The 22,568-nt window shown below is 44.2% G+C and overlaps 1 protein-coding gene and 1 long non-coding RNA gene across 2 annotated transcripts in view; one reads left to right on the forward strand and one right to left on the reverse strand.

The window, feature by feature from the left end:
* fgfr2 (fibroblast growth factor receptor 2) overlaps positions 1-22,568 on the reverse strand; it is a 39,661-nt gene that overhangs the window by 15,762 nt on the left and 1,331 nt on the right. The window contains exons 2-8 of the mRNA XM_080868392.1: positions 20,972-21,224; positions 13,749-14,006; positions 13,353-13,427; positions 9,246-9,415; positions 7,460-7,583; positions 2,824-3,014; positions 2,402-2,540 (exon numbers count right to left, since the gene is read on the reverse strand). Coding sequence (XP_080724518.1) covers positions 2,402-2,540; positions 2,824-3,014; positions 7,460-7,583; positions 9,246-9,415; positions 13,353-13,427; positions 13,749-14,006; positions 20,972-21,149 — 1,135 coding nt within the window. The 5' untranslated portion in view covers positions 21,150-21,224. The remainder of the gene's footprint in view (positions 1-2,401; positions 2,541-2,823; positions 3,015-7,459; positions 7,584-9,245; positions 9,416-13,352; positions 13,428-13,748; positions 14,007-20,971; positions 21,225-22,568) is intronic.
* Positions 2-1,745, forward strand: LOC308387974. The gene is made up of 3 exons (XR_013970021.1): positions 2-75; positions 1,101-1,397; positions 1,488-1,745. It is a non-coding gene; the product is annotated as an uncharacterized lncRNA (long non-coding RNA).

Raw genomic sequence — 22,568 nt, forward strand, 5'->3', positions numbered from 1 at the left:
CTGGAAATTATGAATGTCGAGTTTCAGTCAAGAACAAGGCCAAAGCCAGCAACAGCCAGAAACTGGATGTGAAAGGTACAGTTACATTTACAAGTAAAGGTCTGGAGATTATTCTAAGTGTGACATTTGCATTTGGAAACTGTTTTTGTAAAGCCACAAAATGCAATCAAAGGAGCTCTCAGCACAAACAAAGCTTATCATCTTTTCTTTGCACAAAATGTATTCATCAAGGAGAATCAGAGCAGAAGGAACGCCTAAATTATCAGTTTTTCAGCGTGAACAAAAAAAAAGTGTGCAATCGTGGATGATCTCAGAATTTTTTCTGTGTTAAAAACAAATAGCCTGCAGCGGCGGAGCCAATCAGCTTATCTCAGCATAATCACGCTTTTAAAGTTTACTGAAGACAAAATTGAAAAGAAGGAAGGAAACCACAACAAGAGGAGGCAGCTGCAGTAAAGGCCAACTCCTAAGAAGGAAGCCCATTTCAGGCGGGAGCTGCCTGTCCAGTGTCCAATTACATTTGAGCCCTTAAAAACTGGCAGCTGTTTAGGGAAACTGTCGCACTTTCTACACATTTTATATGAAATGAGTTCAACATCTGAATCTTGATTGTTTGATGTCACACATATCCAATATTTTGTCTAAAATTGAGCAAATTTTCTAATATTTCTGGATCTAACTACATATGCACTATATTATTATATATATTATTTGAACTATAATATGAAAGCAATATGAATAGTAGGTTCACATCTGTAGTAATGTGGTTGTTTTGCTTTGCTTATTTTTTATGACTATAAATAAGATATATACTTTAAAAATATTTTGCGGCCCCAGACTTTTTTCAGTTTGTCACCAAATTTGTGAGCTACAATCACACACTGGCTAATGAATGTCTTCCCTCAATTGTATTTTGGCAGTAGAGCTTCTCACGTCCAAGTGCATGTCTCGTACCCCCTTTTCTTCCTGCCTGGCAGCTCCATCTTCAACATCCCTTGTCCTCCTCTGCAGATGCTCAAGCCTTTGCAGCCTTTCTTCGCTAACTTTGTCCAACATTTGGAGAAACTAATATACTTAATATACCTGAATGTGCTTTTCAGGCTTGCAGACCCCGACCCTGCATTTGACTACTTCATCGCCCTATGAGAACGAGGAGTTTAAAGCCACCTGCAGTGCTCCAGAGGAGAAAGGACCCCTTATTTTCCAGTTTTACCAGAGCTTTAAGACCGGATCCCCTGAGGTCATAAAGCAGCTGTCACAGGGGGGCAACTCATCAACGGCTACACTGAGACTGAGTCACATCGGAAACTGTATCCTCTACTGTGACTATGAAATCCGTTTGGTTTCCGGGAACCAAAAGTCTAACAGTAGCAAAAAGGTTGAACTCATAGTCAAAGGTGAGTCGATCGAATGTTGTTATGTCACAATGAAAAGCTCTGAGTGCCTATGGAGGAGTGTGTCTGACTATTCTGGATTTTGTCTTGTAGCACTCCACATCGCCCCCATCATAAATATACTTCCCTCCAATAGTCTCTCTGAGGGTGATATAATTGAAGTGGTCTGCAGAGTTGTCAATCCTCCGAGCAACACTGAAGTGTTCTTGACAAAAGACAAAGTGATCCTCAAGCAGGTCAGAGCTACAGCCCTGAGTCATAAATTCACTGTACGAGAGGATGACTCTGGAGAGCTTGTGTGCAAAGCAGAGTGGGGCAGCGTGCAGAAAGAAACCTCGCGAAGAATCACAGTCAGATGTAAGCATCAATTACTCTGAATTTTTCAAACATGGCATCATTTTTTTTCATCTTATCAAATTAAATCGAATCAAAAATAATATATATGTAAACATAAAGATTGTATGAATCCTTAATTTTTGCTCTCTAATCCCAACAGGATGTTGGGAACACTCGGGGCTGGAGAGGACAAGGGGACACAGATGGAACCCAATATGCCACCAAATACATGAGGAAAACAGAACAAGTGCACCAGAAACAAATACCCAAAAGGTTCCCATCACCCACAGAACCTGCTAAGAAAAGGCAAGTCTAAACCACACATTAGACACATGCACAACACAGAGCGAGCATGGAGAACACTGCAACACCATGCATCACCTTGACACAGCTCGCACAGAAAAAAGATGCTAGCTGTGTCAATTTTGATGTCTAGGTGTGCGGGCTCGTCCAGTGCTTCCATGGTCTCACCATTCCCAGGTAATGACGGGGGGTGGGGGAACAGCTATTACACAAGGGCGCAACATAAAGGGGGAAAACGGACTGTGATACCAGGACAACCAAGGGACCACCAGCAGGACCACCACAGCACAGCAAGTCAGGATCGAAGCCTATGAAACCACACCGGAAGGTAGGGAGGGAGTGTAGGTGAGTCAGGTCTCATAGGTTACCTGTGATGACAGTCAGCCAGCCCGACTGGCTGACCTCGCCTATATAATTGGAGGCTTTACAGATATATTCTCCAGCATCTTCTTCTGTCACGTTGGTGAGTGTGAGCACTTCCACGTCTGAGCTGTTAATGCCTGAACGCTGCAATCCACATACACACACATTCTTAGACACGCACATCAAATGAATGAGCAGAATTAGTCAAACATCACGACTACAGCTACTGCATATGGATCTGCAGGAGAGAGGAGAAAGCAGGAATCCCCACGGATAAAACCTGGCACTTCATCAGGGGAAAAACAGAGTTAGTTCCTTATATGACTGCTGACATTCACCTGGAGTCACTGGCAGAACGCCACAACGGAGGGAAGGATTTTTGTTTACGCAGAAATAAAATCTAAAAAGGGGACGTGAGGCGACCTACCTTTAACACTCTGACATAGGGGTGTCCATCTATGCCGTAGCGGCTGCCGTTTTGAGTGATATGTTTTAGCCACTGGATGTGAGGTTGCGCATCACTGTAGACCTTGCAAACGAAACGGGCATCCTCTCCTACGTGGACAGTGGTGTTGGCCGGGAGGCCGGCCTGAAGAATAGGCCGATGAGGAGACCGCTCTGTTGAGAGAGAAGAAAATTAGAACATGTCTAAATGCCTGCCACTTCCCTTTAAGAGTCTCGTAGTTAAATCTGATGTTTAAGAATGTGAACGTTGATTTGTGCTTTATGCACTGTGAGTGTGAATGGTTTTTCCGAGCAGCCCAGGCAGGTATAATCATGGTGATCCCGATGTGTAAATCTAAGAAGCTCTTGAAAGCTACAAACAAAACAAAAAGGAGTATCTAGCTCTAGTAAACAGAAATCAGGTAGAGGAGGACTTTTATAAATCGAGGCGCACATTGGGGGTTAACCTAAACTATGTGCCCGTCTCGGAAAGCGGAATATCTTCATAGCGCCCTCACATCTCGACTTATCTGCATTCTTTTACAAGCAAACATTTGCCCAGAGCGAGACCTGTGGAACAATGCCCCCTTTCAAACACCACCGCAATGAAGAGCCCACCAACCCCCACACTGACAGCAACCACCCGCTGCCACTAAACTCTCACACACGCACAAAGTGACATCACCGAGCCGGGGGCGCCGCAGCGCCTTTCCAAAACAAAGCCTGAAGGTAACTGTAGTGAATACGTTTGTGCCCTTGTATGTATACGTGTTGGGGTTCGTCACAGGGGATGGTCAGAGCGTGGAGGCTGGGAATTAGAGAGAAAGAGGGGGAAAAGGGGGGGGGAATAATTAGCAGGGTGAAAGGAAGGAAAGACGAGGGATCGACAGATGGATAGTGCAGAACCTAAGAGGTAGAGACTTCTTCCATGTGTCTGCATTTGTCTCCACGCTCCACCTTTTTGACATCTGTCAGATCAGATCAATCCCACCCCTTATTCCTCCCTCCTCCCCTCTGCACATTCCTAGAGCACGTCTTGTTTATTGTCTCTCTTTATTTGCCCCCATTTTCTCTCCTCTCCCATACTTCACGAGCCTCCGCACCCTCTCGATCTTTACAAAACAGGGAGAGGTGATCGACTTGAATTTCGTGCTCTCTTTGTAAAACATACCGAACAGCATTTTATGAGGCAATTTTCTTTTTAAAGAACTTTAAAACCATTTCAAAATGTGAAACAATCACACGCAGAGGAACATGTTGGCAAGTCAAAGGACTTTTTCCTTTTTCTTTTTTTCTTTAAATGAACTTGAAACTTTATTATAGCTGTGCCAATTCTGGCTGGAGCATTTAGAGCTGCATAGCTGACTACTTAGACTAAATGACAGAATATGTGGTGGTGTGAGAAAAATAGGCCACGTAATGATTTGGGAGAAACCCGCAAACAATAAAAGGCTGTGGAGCTTTTCTTTCTTAAATTAGAAAAAGGAATATCACGTGTGTGTGTGTGTGTGTGTGTGTGTGTGTGTGTGTGTGTGTGTGTGTGTGTGTGTGTGTGTGTGTGTGTAAACTCTTAGATCTGATGTTGTGAGGACACAAGTCTGTTCATGCTGTCACATGGAGGAGATTTGGCTTTGGGAAGTTCCCATAGCATAAATCATAAAGATTTAGCATGAAAGGTCAGTTTAAGTTTAGAATAAGGTTAGGGTGAGAGTTAACGAGGTAGTAGTTATGGTCAAGTCTCCAGTAAATGAACACAAGGGATGGGAAAGTGTGTAACGCGTGGTTATGGGTCTAGAAGTTTCCCCATTGAACTTGTACAAGAACTTAAAGGAAGGAAGCAGAAGACATATTTGGAAAAAATTCCAGTAAGCAACAGAAAAATAGGCCAAAGTTAAGGTTTCTCTGTATCAAAACAAACGAAGAAGCAAACCCCGCATTAATTTTTTATGTGTTGTTGTTACCAGGGTCACAACAAGGAGATGGCATTCCATCGTTCAAGTCTGATGAACTTTGGGTGCTGGGTGGCTTGGCACACAGTGACCTGAAGGTCAGGGAGGGGCTTAGGAAAAACACAGCACAGCACAGGAGGACACAGGGCTACCCACAAAATGTCACATAGCCACCCGGATCTCTTTTAACTCCTCATTTCTCCACTTGCCATGGCTGTCACTTTGCAACCCTTTCTCCAAAGCCCAGCTTGAACCAGAGCAAACTGGCTGCTTTTGGTTTTAAATCAAATCAAATCAAATCAAATCAAATCACTTTTTATTGTCACATCACATGTGCAGGCACACTGGCACAGCACATGCTGATGATGCAGGTCATTTGGACAAAAAAATAAATTAAAAAAAAAGACAGATAAGAGCAGCATTTTCTGTCCCTGCTTCCCTTCCTTTTCTCTCTTTCTCCCCCTCTCTCCATTCTGTCCAACTAGCTATAATGGAGTAAAATGAAGCAAGAGGTTGCAGGGGGCAGTGGCTGTGGAGCCAGACATGGAGGGGGTTTACTGCTCTGCAATAAAACAGAACAAAAACAGAAATATGCAGTCTGAAGGAGAGCTTGAGCTAAGTGCAGAGCGAAGCAGAGCAGGGGGCCTTAGTTGGGGAGCATTTGCGCCCGTGTGTCGACCTCCACATGTTTGTGTGCCTGTATGTTCACTTTTGTGCTAAAACCCTCAGGTATTTGATCTAAATCTGATACAGTGAAAATAATACTCATCATTACCATGGAGGCACTAATAAAAAGAGCGTGCAATTACAGCATGACTGCTAAAGATTAGTGACAGAGCTAGAACCATAAACTACAAATGCATGAGTGTAGCACCCTAAATTTTCTTCAGTGAAACAAGCAGCTGCAGCTTCATGTCTATTCTGATTATTTGTGGTTTACTGACTAGGCTGTAGAAGAATTACTATGTCAGATAAGTTATGATGCGCAGCAAAGGCCAAATGAGAACTGGTTCAAATCCAATTTAAGATCAAAGTTGGTGTGTGCGCTTGCACAAGCACACAGGCTTACATTATCTACTATCTTTATCCCACTCCCCTTGTTGTCCGCACAATCGATTTTGCAAACTGAGCAGAAAAACAGTCTTTGCTGTCTTACTCCAAAGGTCAGAAAAGGGGGTTGACTGAGGTGGATCTGAACCCTGTGATACTGCTCAGCCAGCATTCTGTTGTCTCAGAGTCTAGATGATAAAATCATTCACAAATCTTTTTACTGACTTGTAAGTTGTACTAAATGACAAGAATTTGACATTTCATGACATCATCAGGGGCCAATTTGTAAGAAACATGAGTAGGTTCAACATTTTTTTCTTGCAATTTGCATTAAACTATCCTTTAAATAGACACTAAACATTTGTTTTAGCTCGTTGGGACTGACATATCAAGACAAATTACAAAAACAACCTATTTTATTTTATCTGGACAGCATCAAATCACAACAGCAGTTGTGGCAAGACACTAAATTCCCTACAATACAGGGGAAACCCCAATTACAACACAAGTACAACCTGAACTTTATCTGAATTTATAACCAGGAAATTAGACTTCATATTTTTAAGATATTCCTGCAGTTTAACTAAGTGGTGTGTGTCATCTCGCTTCACCTAGACACAAAGATGGGTATCGTCTGCACAGAAATGAAAATGTATGCTATGCTATCAAACGATGCTGCCTTAGGGAAGCATGTATAATGTAAACAGAACTGGTCCTAGTACAGAACCCTGTGGAACTCCATAATTAACCTTAGTGTTTGAAGAGGGCTCTCCAGTTACATGAACAAACTGGATTTTATTAGACATGATTTAAACCACTGCAGCGCAGTACAAAATACTGTGGTGAACAGTATCAAACTCTGCACTGAGGTATAGCAAGACAAGCACAGAGATGAGTCCACTGTCAGAGGCCATAAGAAGATCATTTGTAACCTTCACTAAAGCTGTTTCTGTGCTGTGATGGGCTCTGAAACCTGACTAAAACACTTCAAATAAGCCTTTCCTCTGCAGAAAATCAATTAGCTGTTTCACAACTGCTCTTTCAAGATTCTTCAGAATCAAGAAAGAATTATCAAAGCAGCTGTATGCAATGATATGTCTGTGAGAGGGTTATGAGTATTTTTTTTAAATTATTTGTAAAGAAATTCATGAAGTAACTACTAGTTAACGTAAAAGGAACAGAGCTCCGACTGTCAGTCTGGCTACAGTGCTGAAGTCTGATTGTTTTCTTCAATCACTGCTGAATAGTGAGACAACCAGCTGTACAGAGGGCAAAAAAAAATAGAGCAATAAAATGTTTTTCAGGCCAAATGAAGATCTTCTACATTAGTGAGACACCACTCAATTCTTCGAGTAGTTTCAAAATCATCAAATGTTTAACTTAACACAAATTAAATATTGTTATATAAATTATTGATAGCCATATTAAAACTGTTGACATATTCATCTTTAGCTTCCACATTCCTCATTGACCTCCACCTGCATCCAGAGCGCACCTGGGCAATTCCACAGAAGACGCTCTATTCCCACTGTGAGAAACACCCACTGCCCTCCCCCTCCTCCATCCCTCCTTTGTTAGCCTCTCAGGTGTACTTTGAGCCTAAGTGTGTGTAGTACTGACCCACTACATCCAGGGTGTAGGTATGGTTGATGGATCCAAACTCGTTCTCCACCAAACAGGTGTAGTTGCCTTTGTCGGACGGCACCACGCTCTCCATGATGAGGGTCCAGTGTTGGCTACGCACCTGGGTAAAGGAGCAGTCTCTTGTTATGCGCAGACAGAAACTCACACAACTTATTATCACGTGCATGTCATTAAATACTGAGCCACTGAGCAGAGATTAGACACCGAGAGCCGGTGCTAAATGTGAAGACTAGGAGGAAAGAGAAAAAAAAAGGAGCACACGACAGAGGGGATCTGAAAAGAAGCATTAAAGAAACGAGACGATCCGGTGTGCAAACAATATTCAGGTCAGATTTGAACAAAATGACTCTCCAACGTCACAATCTTTTCTTTATTCATGCAGATTACATACCCTGATGGCGAAAGCTTCCCAGTTTATATCACCGTCTAAGTTCCGAGTGCTCTAAGAAGTACTTACACTGCAAGTACGCCTAACATTGCCCTGCGTGTTTCCACGTTAGCCGTCTACCTCTTCTGTCAACCACTGCTATTTCATTTAGTCTCCCCCATCCTGTAGTCAAAGCCATTTTAAAAACATACAGTTATTCATACTTATTTGCAAAAATAGCTTCACCTCTGTGTGGCATCAGCAGGTGTGAGTTGACAATAGAGTTTCCATCAGCACACTGAAGAGACACTGTAGCCACTGCTTGTACAGGCCTACATTTCACACAATGGAGAGATTATACTACAGGGCTGGGCTCAGGTACAGCTTTTGTCCTGCCTTTGTTGACAAAAAGAGAGAAATGAACTGTCCACGGTAGATTTGACAGCTTGACTGTGTCATTTCCGCCACGTCGTGGCTGTTTTTTGTCCGTGCTGTAATGAGTGTGCTGAAAGCCAACGGGAAGCAACATTAGCGGCTACATCAACATTAATCTGCACCTAAACTTTCCTGGCAGTGAAATGTGTTTCCTCATAAACCACAAGTCATTAACCAGGAGCCCCAGACTCATTCAGCATCACTGGGTCTTTTCATAAATGAATTTCATAACTGTCCATTTGCATTATTAATGCACTTCATCAGTACGACTCCATCATATACAGTAAGGGGACAAAGATGAATTTAAAGGAGAGAAAACAAACTGTAACCAAATTGCGTATCAGACTAGCACCAGTTTAATCTACACCTGGAATCAAAGGTGTAAACATGCACAGCACATGAATTTTAAATATAAACAAGCTCAGCTATAGCATTTGTAAATCATATTTCAGGTCAAAAGAATAACAAGCTGGAATCACTATAAGTCTCCAACCTAAAGCCAGTGGGACAGGTTCTCCCTGATCGAGTTACCTCAACATTGTGAACTCATTTCAAACCTGACGCTACCGACTTTCTCTATGCATTACTGTTTAGGAGCATTTAACCCTTATGTCCTGGGCTTACATTTCTAATTGTTGGGGGTATAGAACCATGTCAAGTTACAGTGAGAGGCTCTGCAAAGTATCCCGGTGAGAAGAGGCGCACGGATGAGCAATTCCAATTTCACACTAGAAACCCTGCCCTCGTTTCCTCTGTCTTTCCTCCTCCCGTCTCTCCAGCGAAGGGTGGAAAAGGGGTGAAAGGACATTCAGGGAAGTATTGAAAGGAGAAGGCTCTCCTTGCAAATAAAATTCACAAAATGGCCATGAGAACCGCAGCCCAGAAAAGCAGCCAAAACCCAGAGAGGGAAGTGAGTTGACGTTAGTAATAAAAATTCTGATCTATTAGTGTTTATCCTACCTTATACCCTCCCATGCGGTCCTCTTGGCGGAAAGGCTTGCTGTTTTTAAGCCAGCGCAGCTTGGGCTTGGGGTTGCCTCCTGCAGCACAGCGGAACTTGACTGTGTTGGCAGCTGGCACCGCATGCAGCTTCTTCTCCATCTTTGCTGATGAGGTCCAATACGGCGCGCCTGCAACCAGAGAACAGTTGGTGTTGAGTGAGGCTGAGATTTCCTAATAATGTCCTCGGCATTAACATTTTGGCAGTGGGACTGCAGACTGGCTAAGGCATGTACATTTGAAGAATTACTGCAAGAAGAGACAAACCTGAAGCATTTGTAAAACTCCCAGGGCTTTGGGAACCCCAAACCCCCCCTCCAACAGAACAAAAACCAGAGCTCAACATTCACAGAGCTCAACAAAAACACACTTTTCCTGCAGGCTCGACGGGGTGTAGCAGGGGAGGAAAAACATCGGCTCTAAGGGGAGAATGTGCCTGGGCGTTGCCAGGAGGGTAACTAGACCATCACATTCAATTTCATCTCATTCCACTTAGCAGCTTTTTTCCTCCCTCCACTTCCTCCAATTACCATAGCTGCCCTGTTTATCTGCCTGTCACTTGGCTAGATATGGACAGCAGGGCCCAGGACGCTTATCACCTTTTGAAAATCATTATGTGCCGTCAGGGGAGAAAATGAATGTCACATTTAACGAAGGATATCAGAGTTTTCGCTGCATACTTTTGTCCAGATTCATATCAACACCAAACTGACAACCGTTATTTCTCCTACTGAAATCTGTCACCGTGCTTGTGTTTCGTCCATTTGTCAGCTCCTCTTTTTCTCACAATTTCAGTCACTCAGTCAGCTGGATTCCCCCGCCCCTCTTTTTTTTCTCTGCACCTGGGAGGGTGATTGCCTAAGCAGATGGGACTCGGAGGGGAAGAGAAACTCCAAGTCAAACAACAATCCAAACGGTCTTCCACACCATCACTTCCCCCTCATATGGCAAGTAACAGAGGGAATACCCAAAGATAAGACTGCTACTGGTTCAAACACAAGCTTAAATTGAAGGAGACTATTCCCTGCACTCTCTTTCCTTCCCGCCCATACTATCAGCAGAAGCCACCAATCATTTCTCTGGCTTAAACAACCGGACAAGTCGAGCATATTTGGAAAGTACAGTCAGTAAACATCGCTCTTCCTTCCTGAATGGATGCATACAGTAAGTGCTCGCACTATAATTAGTCACTACCCCTTTCATCTTCCTCCTCACTCTCACTATCACTGCTCTTCTTTTTCCTCCAGCTTCACTTCCGCACACTCGCCCTGTTATCACTCCATCCATTCAGACAGAGACAGATTAGGTGGAGACTAACCCATCGTGAGCCCGTCTCTCAAAACCGACCTCTGACCTCAAACTGGCAGCCGGTCAGAAGATGAGGTTGAGACATAAAAGGTGAGCAGTGCAGTTTCCCATGCTCTCTGTCCGGAGGGATAGCACTTCAAACCCAACAAGCCCTCAGATGAAGCCAAACTCTCGCTGGCCCAAACGCTTTGGCCTCCAGGAATCCCTGCCGCCCCCAAAGCCCTGCACATCCGGCTCCCCGCTCACGGCTGTTTATCCTTAGCTGGCCTGGGGTGAGCTGAGGTTATCTAACTCAGGCACTGAGAGTCAAGATTTTTTTTTCTCTCTAAGCTCCTCTAGAGAGCTAAATCTGCAAGTGTCCCAGAGAAGTATTTCATTGTTGAAATGATTTCTAGTTAAGCTGCAATATCCTCCTGTTTACCGTTCATCTGTGCAAGCTGAACAGGTGATTTTTCTTGATGGTAAATTAGTACCAGTGCTGGAAAAATCTGTCAAATCAAAGTACCTCTAAAATGTCAACTTTTACCATGTTCATATGGGTTCTTCACCAAGACAAATTTGATATAAAAGCATTCAATTTGTAATGTTTTTCTTGATCAAGCCGAAACGCTGTTATTTATTTTGACAACCTTTCATGATGGCAGGATTTCCTAAATCCAAAAAAGAAATATGCAACAAACGAAGGAAGCTTCAAAGAGTTATTACATATGTTTAACACATGTGAGGAAGGTTTAATTCGATCTGAAAGATAGTGGCAGATCAATCGTCATCAAGTTTTGATTCAGACATTGTTTAATCCTGGTTGGTTCGCTTAGATTTATGACATCAACTTTTCTTCAGCTGAGTCCCACCCAACAAGGAAGATGATGTCATAAGCAAAGTAAAAACTGAGACGGGGAGGAGTTCCCTTATAAAAATTCGAAAGATGCACAACTTTTACCAAAGGGAACACGCAATAAAAGTGAGCAATCATCTAAACAACACAACTGTAAACAGGATACAGGTCTGATGATTTAGACCCGAGCTTAGAGCGAAGCTCCTCGTGGCTTTTCAACTTAATCATGACATCAGTCCCCCCTGCCCCCCTTCCCTCCATCCACCACCCTAAGCATGGCTCCCCTCACAGATCCCTGTAGAGGCTCCTCTGCATCTTCTCCAATTACACCACCCCCCGCTGATAAACAAACAAATTTCCATCTTTTCTTCACTAGCATATGTTCGTCAGTCTTCTGTACAAAGTTTAAACAAAATGCTCTGTGTTGCCCGATCCAGAAAATAAAGCCACGAATATAAAGCTACACCCCTCACTCTCCACTCTCCTTCCCTCCCACGCCCACCCTCCTCCTTCTCGGCCCGAGGCCAAGGCTCCACGCCATGCTCAGAAAAGAGTTGGTACTGATCCAACACACCCCCACTCCCCTGCCTCTTTTTCTCCCTCTCCCCCCCCCCCCTTTCTTTTAATAATAATCTTGGTTTTGAATTTTCAGAAACACACACGGCGAGAAAATGCAACTGTACTGCCAGAACAGCTTCGCCTTTGTTTTCAAACAGCTTATTACCATCAGAGTGGCTGGATCTTTTCCCCTCCACCATTTTTTTCTTTTACTCTTGCTCGAGTTCTGCTTCCCCCCCCCCAACCATCACCACCACATATTTAATGGATTTCAGGCAATTACAGTCAGCCCAAAAGTGGAGAAGGAGAACTCACGATGAGACGCAGCGCCTGTGGAGAAGTTTAACAAGATGTGGAAGCCCTCAACTTTGTTTCAGCCTCCTTTTCGTGAGAGCGTATGCGATCGCAAGTGTGCACATGCGCGCGTGCAGAAACATCCCAGATACTCGCCACAAAGTTGGGTAAAGAACTTTCTCTTTCTCACACACATGCACACACACACACAAACCCATCAGGTGGGTAACTGAGTCCAGATGGGCATCTTTCATAATGGATGAGCCCAGCTGACTAAATGGCTGACAGGATGGCTCCATGAGGCCTGACTACCTGTGAGACACAAGCTAGAAGAATGTAAGGAATCCCTGCACTCCCCTGGAGCGTCCAGCCTGAAATACACACACACACACACACACACACACACACACACACACGCACGCAAATCTCAGGAACACTAATGTATAGAATAGCAGCAATATGGCTAAAAGTCCAATTTGACAAGAGTTTGGTGTCACTCCCAGAACAAATAAAGACCATCCACTGTCTGTGCTGCTTTAATCATAATCACAGAATCTCACTTCTGCTAACAAACTCTGACAAAGCCAAGTAGATTATTTCGCTTGGGGATTAAGCCTTTCTAAGTATTTGGCTATCACAATCAGCATCCCACACTTAAGTTCTGACATGCTCTTAGGGACTCTTCGGTATTTAACAGACTAGAGCACTCAAACCATGGTATGTGCTAATTTTAAAGCCCTTAAACTGAACTTTTTGTTATTTGATATGGACAAATATGCTATTAGTTAATTGCTTTAGCCTTCTCTGCATCCAAAATGTGCATTTAAAGTGTCATGGAGACATAGCTGTAACTGGTAGGAGAATGAAGCTTGAGTTAACGATGGAACAAATGTCAGGAAACAGAGAAAATTATTGAACGGAGAAGTTGGAAGATGTCAGATCGGTGAAGAAACGGGTTACTACTGTCTCTTTAAGGCATCTTGCTCAGGGGTGCCTAATCTACGCGACCTGGTGAGGAAAGGGAGAGCATCTCGAACTCATTCATACCCCCTTTGGTTTCCTTCCATACTCACTTAACTGCTCTCCATCCGCCCCAGTGTCCTCCGATCGCTCTGTATCGTCCTCATCATCCCCCGACGAGATGGCATCTGCACAGAGTAACCACGGTTACTGCCATCCTTTTTTGCACCCCACACACAGACACACATGTAGCAATTTCCATGTTACAACACTGCAACACAGTTTTAAAGGAATCAATAGCGTGAGGGCATTTTTTTTTTTTTATTAAAATATGATTGTAAGTTACTGTTGTTATACAAGCGCACACACTATATATTGAGCTTCAGGCTGCTCATCCTTGACCACATCTACTCCATGGCCATTTCCTGGATCCACACCAAGCACAGACCAATCCTCTCTCTAAAGTTCACATCCTGACCTGTCCTAACCTTGCCTGATCCCTGACTCACCTGTGACATTGACTATGAAGCAGACTGTGTCTTTGCCCACGCTGGTGCAGGCGTACAGGCCCGAATCCTTGGGCGTGGTGTCACGGATCTGCAGCACCTCCTGCTCTATCAGCGTGCGGTTGTTGTTGCCCAGAGAGCTGCCATCTTTGGTCCAGGTGATGGTCCCCGTCCCTGGCAGAGGGCAGCTGAGCTTTAGCACTTCCCCCGGGTGCACTGAGCACACCGTGGGCTTAGAAATTTGGTATTTGTTCGACGCCTCTGCAGAGCAGATGTGGGGAGGAGTGGGGTAAGGTCGAAGGGGATCGGGGAAGGTGGGTGGGGGTAAAGGATGAGGAAGGAAGAGGGTGCACAAGGAGGAGGAGGAAAGAGAGGTGGGAGAGGAAGAAACAAGCAATTTAAGAAAGAAATAAAAAACACCAAAAAAACCCAACGGATGCATTTAAATCAACTTATGCAGGAGGAGCAATACAGAAAAGAGGAGGCCCACGTTTCAAACCGCCACACCAACACATCTTTACAAACTCCCAGTCATTTAAAATGAGACCCTTGGAAACCTAGATCTGTTGAAGTGTGCAGACGATTGGCTGTTATAGATTCAGTGCATGCAGTTATGGCCATAGCTGTGTGTAAAGGAGAAAGGAATAAAAACAAAACCAAAGAAAACAATCCAAGCTTTGCGAACAGTTGTGAAATGGACATCTTTGTGGTGAAACACCCCTCCCCAGCCATCCATCTGTTTCAGTGCAGATGCCAAGCAGTGTGTGTAGGTGAGTAGGAGCAATGCAGAAACATTTCTGCAGCGTTTAAAAAAAAAAAAAAAGAAAAAGGGAAGGTAATACAACTCCAGAATGTCTGCCCATCAGAAAGGAAAGCATCCAGAAAAGTCTAAGACGGAAGTAGTTGACAGGCAGGGGAAGTGGGAGGGGGGAGGCGGGGATGGGATCGGACGGGGTTTTTTTTTTTTTTTTTCCTGTCTTGGCATTTCTCTGGTACTGACTGTGCACCTAAGCTACGAAAAACCTTGAGCTGGCGGCAGCCTGACTCTTCTGTTTTCCATCTCTCTTGTCGTCGTTCTCTTTCACAACATGGCCATGGAGGATCTACAGCTCGGCCAGATCTACAGCCTCAGCTCCTGCCAGCCAAGGCAGAGAGCAAGAAACTCAGCGCTCTACTCCAAAGTGCATAGAACTCTTCATTTCTGGGAGAAAAATCAAGCCTGCCTGCGAGTGCGTGTGCATACACTGTTCTCAGACTCGTACATCTGCACTGACGGAGCAAGATGAACACCCGACATGTTTTAAAAAAAAAAAAAAAAAAAAAAAAAAGAAGAGAGAATTCTGAATTTCCATAGCTGAGACTGCACTTCTACATCAGGATCATCATGGATTACATATCCACACACATTGAGACAGTTTGGGAACGCTGAGCAAACTAGGAAAACCCTAAGCTGGGTTCTGCCGTATATGCTCAAGTCGATTCCAGTCACCCCGGGCACGTTGCAAACTTCACACACACATTCATGCACACGTGTATGTGTTCACTCAGCTCGATTGCAGACTGATCTTAGTCAGTGTTGTTCTCTATAATGCAGATGTTCACAAGTTTACGTCTTCAGTGGGAACAAGGTGAAAAATGAGAGGGATTAAAAAGATTCGAGGGAGGAAAGTCGCAACAATGGAAAAGCGTACAAAAAAAGCCAGCGATGGTGGTATATGCAGAGCGTTTAGCTGAAGTCCGATATGTGTAATTACAGAGGCAGCGGCACTCCCTGCCTTTCCTGTACCTCAATGCACCTTTTCACCGACACCCCACCCTCATTATACACCTCTGCGCTTCCTATGTTTGTGTCAAATGTAACGTAAACCTGCACACACACGTACAACAGGAAGGGAAAGTCATTCCGCCACAAGCCTGGAGTTGAGGTATGTGCGCAAACCTCTTGCCCCTAGGCACGTACGCACACAGGTACGGTTCCTGCATTGTCTTGTTTTTCCCTCTTAACTCCTTCAAACCGGAAGTGATTAAACCCCCCTTTGGCACCGAGTGTGTGGTCTGATAAGAGGTGGAGCTCCTGTGCTGATTGATGGGAGCTGTCTCCGCTACCTTTTACAATGTGGTTTTCCACACTGGAGGCATTCAGTGTGATGTTATTACTGCTTGGAGGGGTTTTTTCTATATCACAGGGATAGTTCTGGAAATGAAGGAGCGATGGAAGAAGGGTACGCAAGTTTGGAAGGAAAAACAGGAAAAGGGAAGGGCAGGAATTTATCCATTTGGTGTGTGAGTGATTGAATTTGTCTTCATCATTTTCTTTTCTCTGCTGTGTCCATCTGTGCCCCTCCATCAGCTCCTCCTCCTCCTGCTGCTCTTTCACCTCTCCTTCCGCTTTGCCCTCTTCTTCCTCTGATTACACACATCCACACCCACCACGACCCTGCTGACCTAACCTCGACCCTTCCCAAACCTGTTGACACCTCCAGCATACCTGATTTTTCATGGGAACCTGTGTCATCTAACCCCATGTAAACACACACACACAGAATGCAGAAACTAACTTGTAGACAAACTAAGAAAATAAAGATACAGAACTGAATCTTAAACATGTTATCTAAATGCACAGCTCCGGTGAAACACTTACTCTCAGCATGTGTACATGGACTCTTGTAGCCTCTTGTGTGTAAGAGCTGAAACACTTCACTGCAGATTTTCTCATCTCTGCAAAGTTTCATCCCCCTTCTGCACAACAGGAGGAGGCGGGAGCCTCTCTCTCTCACACATAGACACACACACACACGTTTTTCTCAATTTCTTTCTAAAGCAGCTTTCTCCTCTTCCCACCCTCTCACAGTCCTATCACTTTCCTCTCTTCTCCTGGAGCACATTTCAAACTCCATCTCTCTCCCTCTCATGCACAGCCATTACAAGTGTCCATCAGGTGGAACAGATTCAGCCCCTCTTATCCCCGCTCCCTCTTCTCATCCTCAGTCGCACCATCTTTTGCTGGCAATAATTAAGTCTCACAATCCAAATATATGTGCATGTGTGTGTGTGTGTGTATGTGTGGCTAAATGCAGCAAGCGATTCTCACCAAAGTCCCTTTAATGTCTGCTTGCCCATCTGTCCATCTATCAAGTTGGCATGAGCCCCACAGAAATGTTGGTAAAAGGCAAGAGCAACGTTTTTTCCTTTCTCTGATCTTAGGAATTGACTTCTTCAGAGAGGCACATTTGCCTCCAGGCCTATCTTCCCATCTCCTCCCTGCCTCATTCTGCAAAATGAGATCGAAGACTAAATGTAATGACTGCCATCTCAAAGGCGCACACTAAGCATGCATGGAGTCCAACACAGACACTCACATACACGTGCTCAAATCACATCATCTCCACTGCCCTTCTTATCCTTCCTCTTTTCTTTTTACCCCTCTCTTCTTCCTCTGTAACCCCCTCACGTACTTAAATCCCAGGACTTTTCTCCCCCTTTTTTGTCTCTACCCCTTTTCTAATGTCTGTGTCCTTTCAGATTCAAATCCCTCCTCTGCTTTTTTTTTTATGACAAAGGAGCAGCTCCGTGAACTGGCTCCTGCAAGCATCCATGGCAACAGCCCCTCGAGTTCGCTCACCCCTTCACCCCCTCATCAAGGCCTTCCCTGAACCCCACACGACCCCTTTAGCCCTTTGGACACTATGTACAACAATCTTCTTAGGCTGAATGTAGCAGTAGTGACCCTCAGAAACATTGCATTAATCTTGAGATTATAACAAGTCAGATGAAGGACACGCTGAAGCCAACAGTAACGACAATCTAATGATAATCTGTCAGATCAGTAGACTATAAAAACACTTGTCTTATGCAAGTTATTTTATGTTAAGAAAAACATATTGAGTGCTTAATTCTTAAAGCTGTACAACAAATCAATGTGCTGCTGCAGTGGCATGGACAAGTTTGAGTTGTTTTAGTTTTCTTTTTAATTTTGATCCCTTTGTATTGTTGATTTTAATTTTTTTTAATTTTTTTTTTAAATTGAGGTGGTAATTCTGGGGGGCGGGGGGGCTACTGAGGAGGGGTGGGGCTAATGGCAGAAAGAGTACAATATAAATGTATTGCATCACCCTAATCACATTAAATTTGCCTGTAACGCAGCATTGTTCCTTAACTCAATAATATCGTTATGGTTACCAATTAAGTGGTTAAGTAACCTTTTCAAAAATCTTCATAATGCGCAGATAACAACAAATGTGACCTCAGCTTGTGAGAGAAAGGAGAAAAACAAATAACAATGTGATCTAGACCTTTTACACTTATATATATATATATATATATATATATATATATATATATATATATATATATATATATATACACACACACACATACACTTAATAGGAAAGGTGGGGTTTTTTTGCCGTCTACCACCTGAAGTACACCAGACAGCGCATGGAGGTCTGACGAAACAGGCTGGCACAGGTAGCGGCTCTTCCCAGCCTCTTATCAGACAGCTGTGAGAGTGAGCGGTGGAGTGACATGGTATTTTCTGGCACATAAGCCAAAGCAAATAACGCACTCCAACCTACAAGATTAACACCAGCTAACGGCAGGCTAGTAAAAGCCATTGTGTGAAAGCTGTGTATTAGACCCCAATGCCCCCCCCCCCAAACACACACACACCGACTGACACACTGTGTTTGTTTAGAGTTCAGTTCCATTGCCATCGCCACACATCTAAACCCACAATCCATGTCATTAACTGGCCAGCTGACAGTTTTACACTTTTACAGCTGCACTCCTACTGTGCAGATAGCACAGTGCTACAGATCGGTTATGAGCAACACCTCGCACACGGATGCACACGCTGAGACAGAAAACTGTAATCCCATTTTGTTTAACATGTGCCGACTGTGTGACTGGTTTAAAAGGGCGCAGCGTACATGTGAAAGCAGGAACGATGCAGCAAGAAAGCCAAGAGAGCAATTACATTCCTACTGTGGAAAAGCAACTAGTGTGTTGTTAACAAGCATCCATCCCATTCGTGTGCCTGTCTACGCATCAAAGAATCTTCCTTGATGCATAATGGAGCCTATATTTATTTAACCGCTCGACTATTTTGAAGCGCTGCCTCCATGCTGATCAGAGCATTTTTGAAGAACACAGTCAGGCGGGGACGACATGAAAGTCAAGCCAAACCATGAGCTGACTTTTGTCAGCCTGCGTTCCAGTGCGCCTGGTGCCACATTTATTCCGCATTATGTGCAAGAAGAGTGGCTTGAAAGAGCAGAAAAATGCCTGTGTATTTTCTGCCATTGTCATTCAGAGTATTTTAATCAATGTGCAAACAGAGCGTGCCTGGACAAGGTAAACGTTCCCATATTGAAGTGGCTACAGTGGCAACAATAAGCCTGTTGTGTGAAGACATTAAACAGCACGTTCAGTCCGCTTCTTCCATTGTAACAGCCACAGGTAGGCAAACTACCAGGGCCACCACCAGGGGTGCAGGGGCAGGCTGTATAGAGACAACATTGATATGCAATCTGATGAATCTAAAGTAATTACTGCTCCCACAGACACAAGCACGTCTGCAGGGCAGAGGGGAGGGGAGCGAGAATTCAAATTTTGAGAATTCTTAACCTTTCTGGGTGGGGTGTGGGGACGGAGGCGGGGGGGTATTCAAGACAGTTACGGTAGGTAGGACAAGTCAGTCCATCTCTCTCTAACATCTGCATCCCACAGGTGACTCCATAGTGTCCTGTCAGTATTAGTGAATGGAAGAAAGCAACAGACTGAAGAGGACAACACATTGAGTAAAATCACACAAAGGTGCTGTTGATGATAATTTAAATAAATAAATATTTGTTTGCAACATGCAACAGATAAATTGGTTCACAATCAGATAAGCAGACCAGGTTCTTTGTGCCCTCTCTGTTCTTCTTCAGGTGACCTCACCCAGGCCACTTAATCTCCAGTCACATGACTTCATCGCTGCTCAGCAGCACTCTGTAATCTCTCCATCTAAAGGAGAAGTCAAATATGCACAAATCCTCTTAGAGCTCTTCTGGGGGATTTTGTAACTCTGGAAAACTCCCCCTGTCCTCTCTGTGGCCATGTAGCGTAGCGTCCGGGCCATGTGGGGCTCTGAACTCACCGGCTTGGAGCCAAACAGTCTGAGACAGAACAACAAAAACAACAGGAGAGGAGAGCTCGGGCAGCCTCTCATCCAAGTAGGTAAGTTTGATACCTGACCTCAAGGGCAAAGGCCGAGAAAAGGTACAGTGTGTGTTTGTGTAAAGACAGAAGGACGGTGGGGGAGGTGGCTTAAAAGTGATGCTCTGTTGTTTGGCCTAACTCACAATTAGCATGCTGATTAAAGCCAGGGAACAAAGGACTTTGGAATGCGACTTACCATCCATCAAAACAACTAATTAACTCGTCTCTAACCAGACTCCGAGACCAGAGACACAGAAATAGAGAAGCCTAAAAGAAAGACTAAAAAAAAAAAAGCCTTTCACTAAGATGTTTCTCAAAACTATATAGCTTAAAACAATTATTCAAACTTTGCAGGAACAGGAAATAACAGCAGTCGTGACTGGAAGAAAGCAAAGACCAGAACTCTAAATCTCCATCTCAATCTCTTTCCAGGCGAGAAGGTCATGAGAGAGATGCCGGGTTAAACATTGTGCCACCCTTCTTCACAACTTTCCCTCCAAACAGAGACACAAACCAGGCTTTACAGCTCAAGTATAGCTCAGTAAGCTACGCACAGAGAAGAACAATAAAACAAAAAGAGTGCGAATTAGAACTCAGTGAGGAAAACAAGAGGTCGGCCATGCCAAGGTTAGTTGTTTCTCTTTAGTTTATTTATATTTCTCCCTCTAAAATGTTGTCTCTTTTCCAATATTTTAACTTTTACTGGAAGTTAAATGAAAAAAAACAACAACTTGTGCTTCTGCATGAAACTCCGAAAGTTACAAAATAAATAAATAAATAAGAGTATAAAATATAGAAACTGTGTCACGGGCCAGTTCTGGATTCTTATCCACCTCAATGTGAGTAAATGACAAGAATTTGAAGGGAAGGATGCAAAAGTAAACAAAAACGATCAATAGGATGAAGGGTGGATTTATTTATTTAGTTATTGACAAACTGGTGCCTGCTCTTGAAAAACAAGGCAAACAAATGTGGGTCCCCCCCCACCCCTCTCCTACCCCGTGTTACAGCCCCTCACTGCTTACCTTCAGGTTCCAGAGTGGCCTCCCCCTTGGTGGCAGTAAGGGGCGGCCGGGCCACGCTGACAGTCAAAAGGGACAGCAGGACAGCGGCCAGGAGCCAGGCCCACGAGGCCATCCCGCTATTGGGGGACAGCGCTCCCCATACCCCCCTTCTCCACCTCCCCCTGGACACTGATCCCATCTGAGGGGGTCCGCCCAACCATCAACTGCTGCAGGGTTGGCCTGTCACTCACCGGAATTCACCCAATCACCTGGGCTGGGAGGTAAGGGGAAGAAGTTGGGAGACAGGTTGAAGAGGCAGAAGTGTGAAAGGCAGCAAGGGGAGAGAACAAGAAGACAGATTTAGTCAAAATGGTTCATCTTAATTCATAGATGCTCTTTGAGCCACGTCCCTCTTACTTCTTTTTAAAAAGTGAGAGACAGCTGAAACAACAGAGTCACCAAGTGCTTCAAAATGCTGTCAAACAAGCCACACCACAGACATACCTGAAAGGTGAGGCAGCCCACACAGAGCCGCCCCGCATCTACCTTTAGTTTTGATCTGTACGTACTGACATATATTTCAGAACACGAACTCAAACATCCCTCTTCTAAATTTTAGTGTCAAAGGAGCCGTTTCACTCACGTCCCCCAGACTTCTAGCATTTATTTAATCTCACATGAATCTAATGAAAAAAAGAGCATCACCTGTTCCACGCTGCTCATTTTCCCCGCTAAATTACTAATATTACGTTTTCTTTTGTAACAGATCAGTCATTATATGTTTTCAAAAGTCGCTGGTGCAGAAAAGGCAAAGCAGCAGCAGCCAGTGTGGCACCAGTTTCTCCGCTGGACGCCGCTTATGCGCAACAGATGCACCAAACCTGTTGCCCGCGCTGTTGTGTTTGTGTTAATCGCATTCGTAAGAGCTTTTATTGCATGCCCAGGACTTGATTATGAGAGCCGTACGGTTTTAATTGAAAAAAGCGATATTGCAACATGGGGACAAACACACACATCGTTCCGTTTAGCCAGACATCTGCGGTTCAACCGCGGCGAAGTGTCTCTGGAGGTTTGGTTAAGTCACGCTTCCCTGAGCTCCTTCTCTTCCAGCTGGAAGTATCGATTAGTTTCACCCGCAAAGACAAATGTAATTTGACTTTTAGAGGGCGAAAAAGAAGACGTGCACATGCCGAGTTATCTTTCATTCAACCGCTCGGGGGCGGGGGACTGCGGGACACGGACGGTGACCGCGCACCTGATGTCGGCGTGCATGCTTGAGTTCATCCGACGTCTTAACTTTATTAGAGAAATGCGCCGGTGTGAATTTTGCAATTAGAGTACCCAGTTCCGCATAGTGACAGCCCAGACTCATGAATTATTGATGAAAAGTAAACGAATCAGTGCACCAATCAAGTACTACTGGCATCACCGCTGTCTAAAAACTTCTGCAGGACGAAAAGAGCCCAGATAACACGCCCCCACCAAAAAAGCCTCCATGTGGGGGTGTTTTTGTGCTACGCTGCTTAAAGAGAGCAATACAAATACTACATTTTTCTACAGCCGTCAAATAAATAACCTACAACAGAAACGATTTGGAAAAAGAGAAAATTAATGCGCA

This window comes from Rhamphochromis sp. 'chilingali', assembly GCF_963969265.1.
Source record: "Rhamphochromis sp. 'chilingali' genome assembly, chromosome: 20".
NCBI lineage: Eukaryota > Metazoa > Chordata > Actinopteri > Cichliformes > Cichlidae > Rhamphochromis > Rhamphochromis sp. 'chilingali'.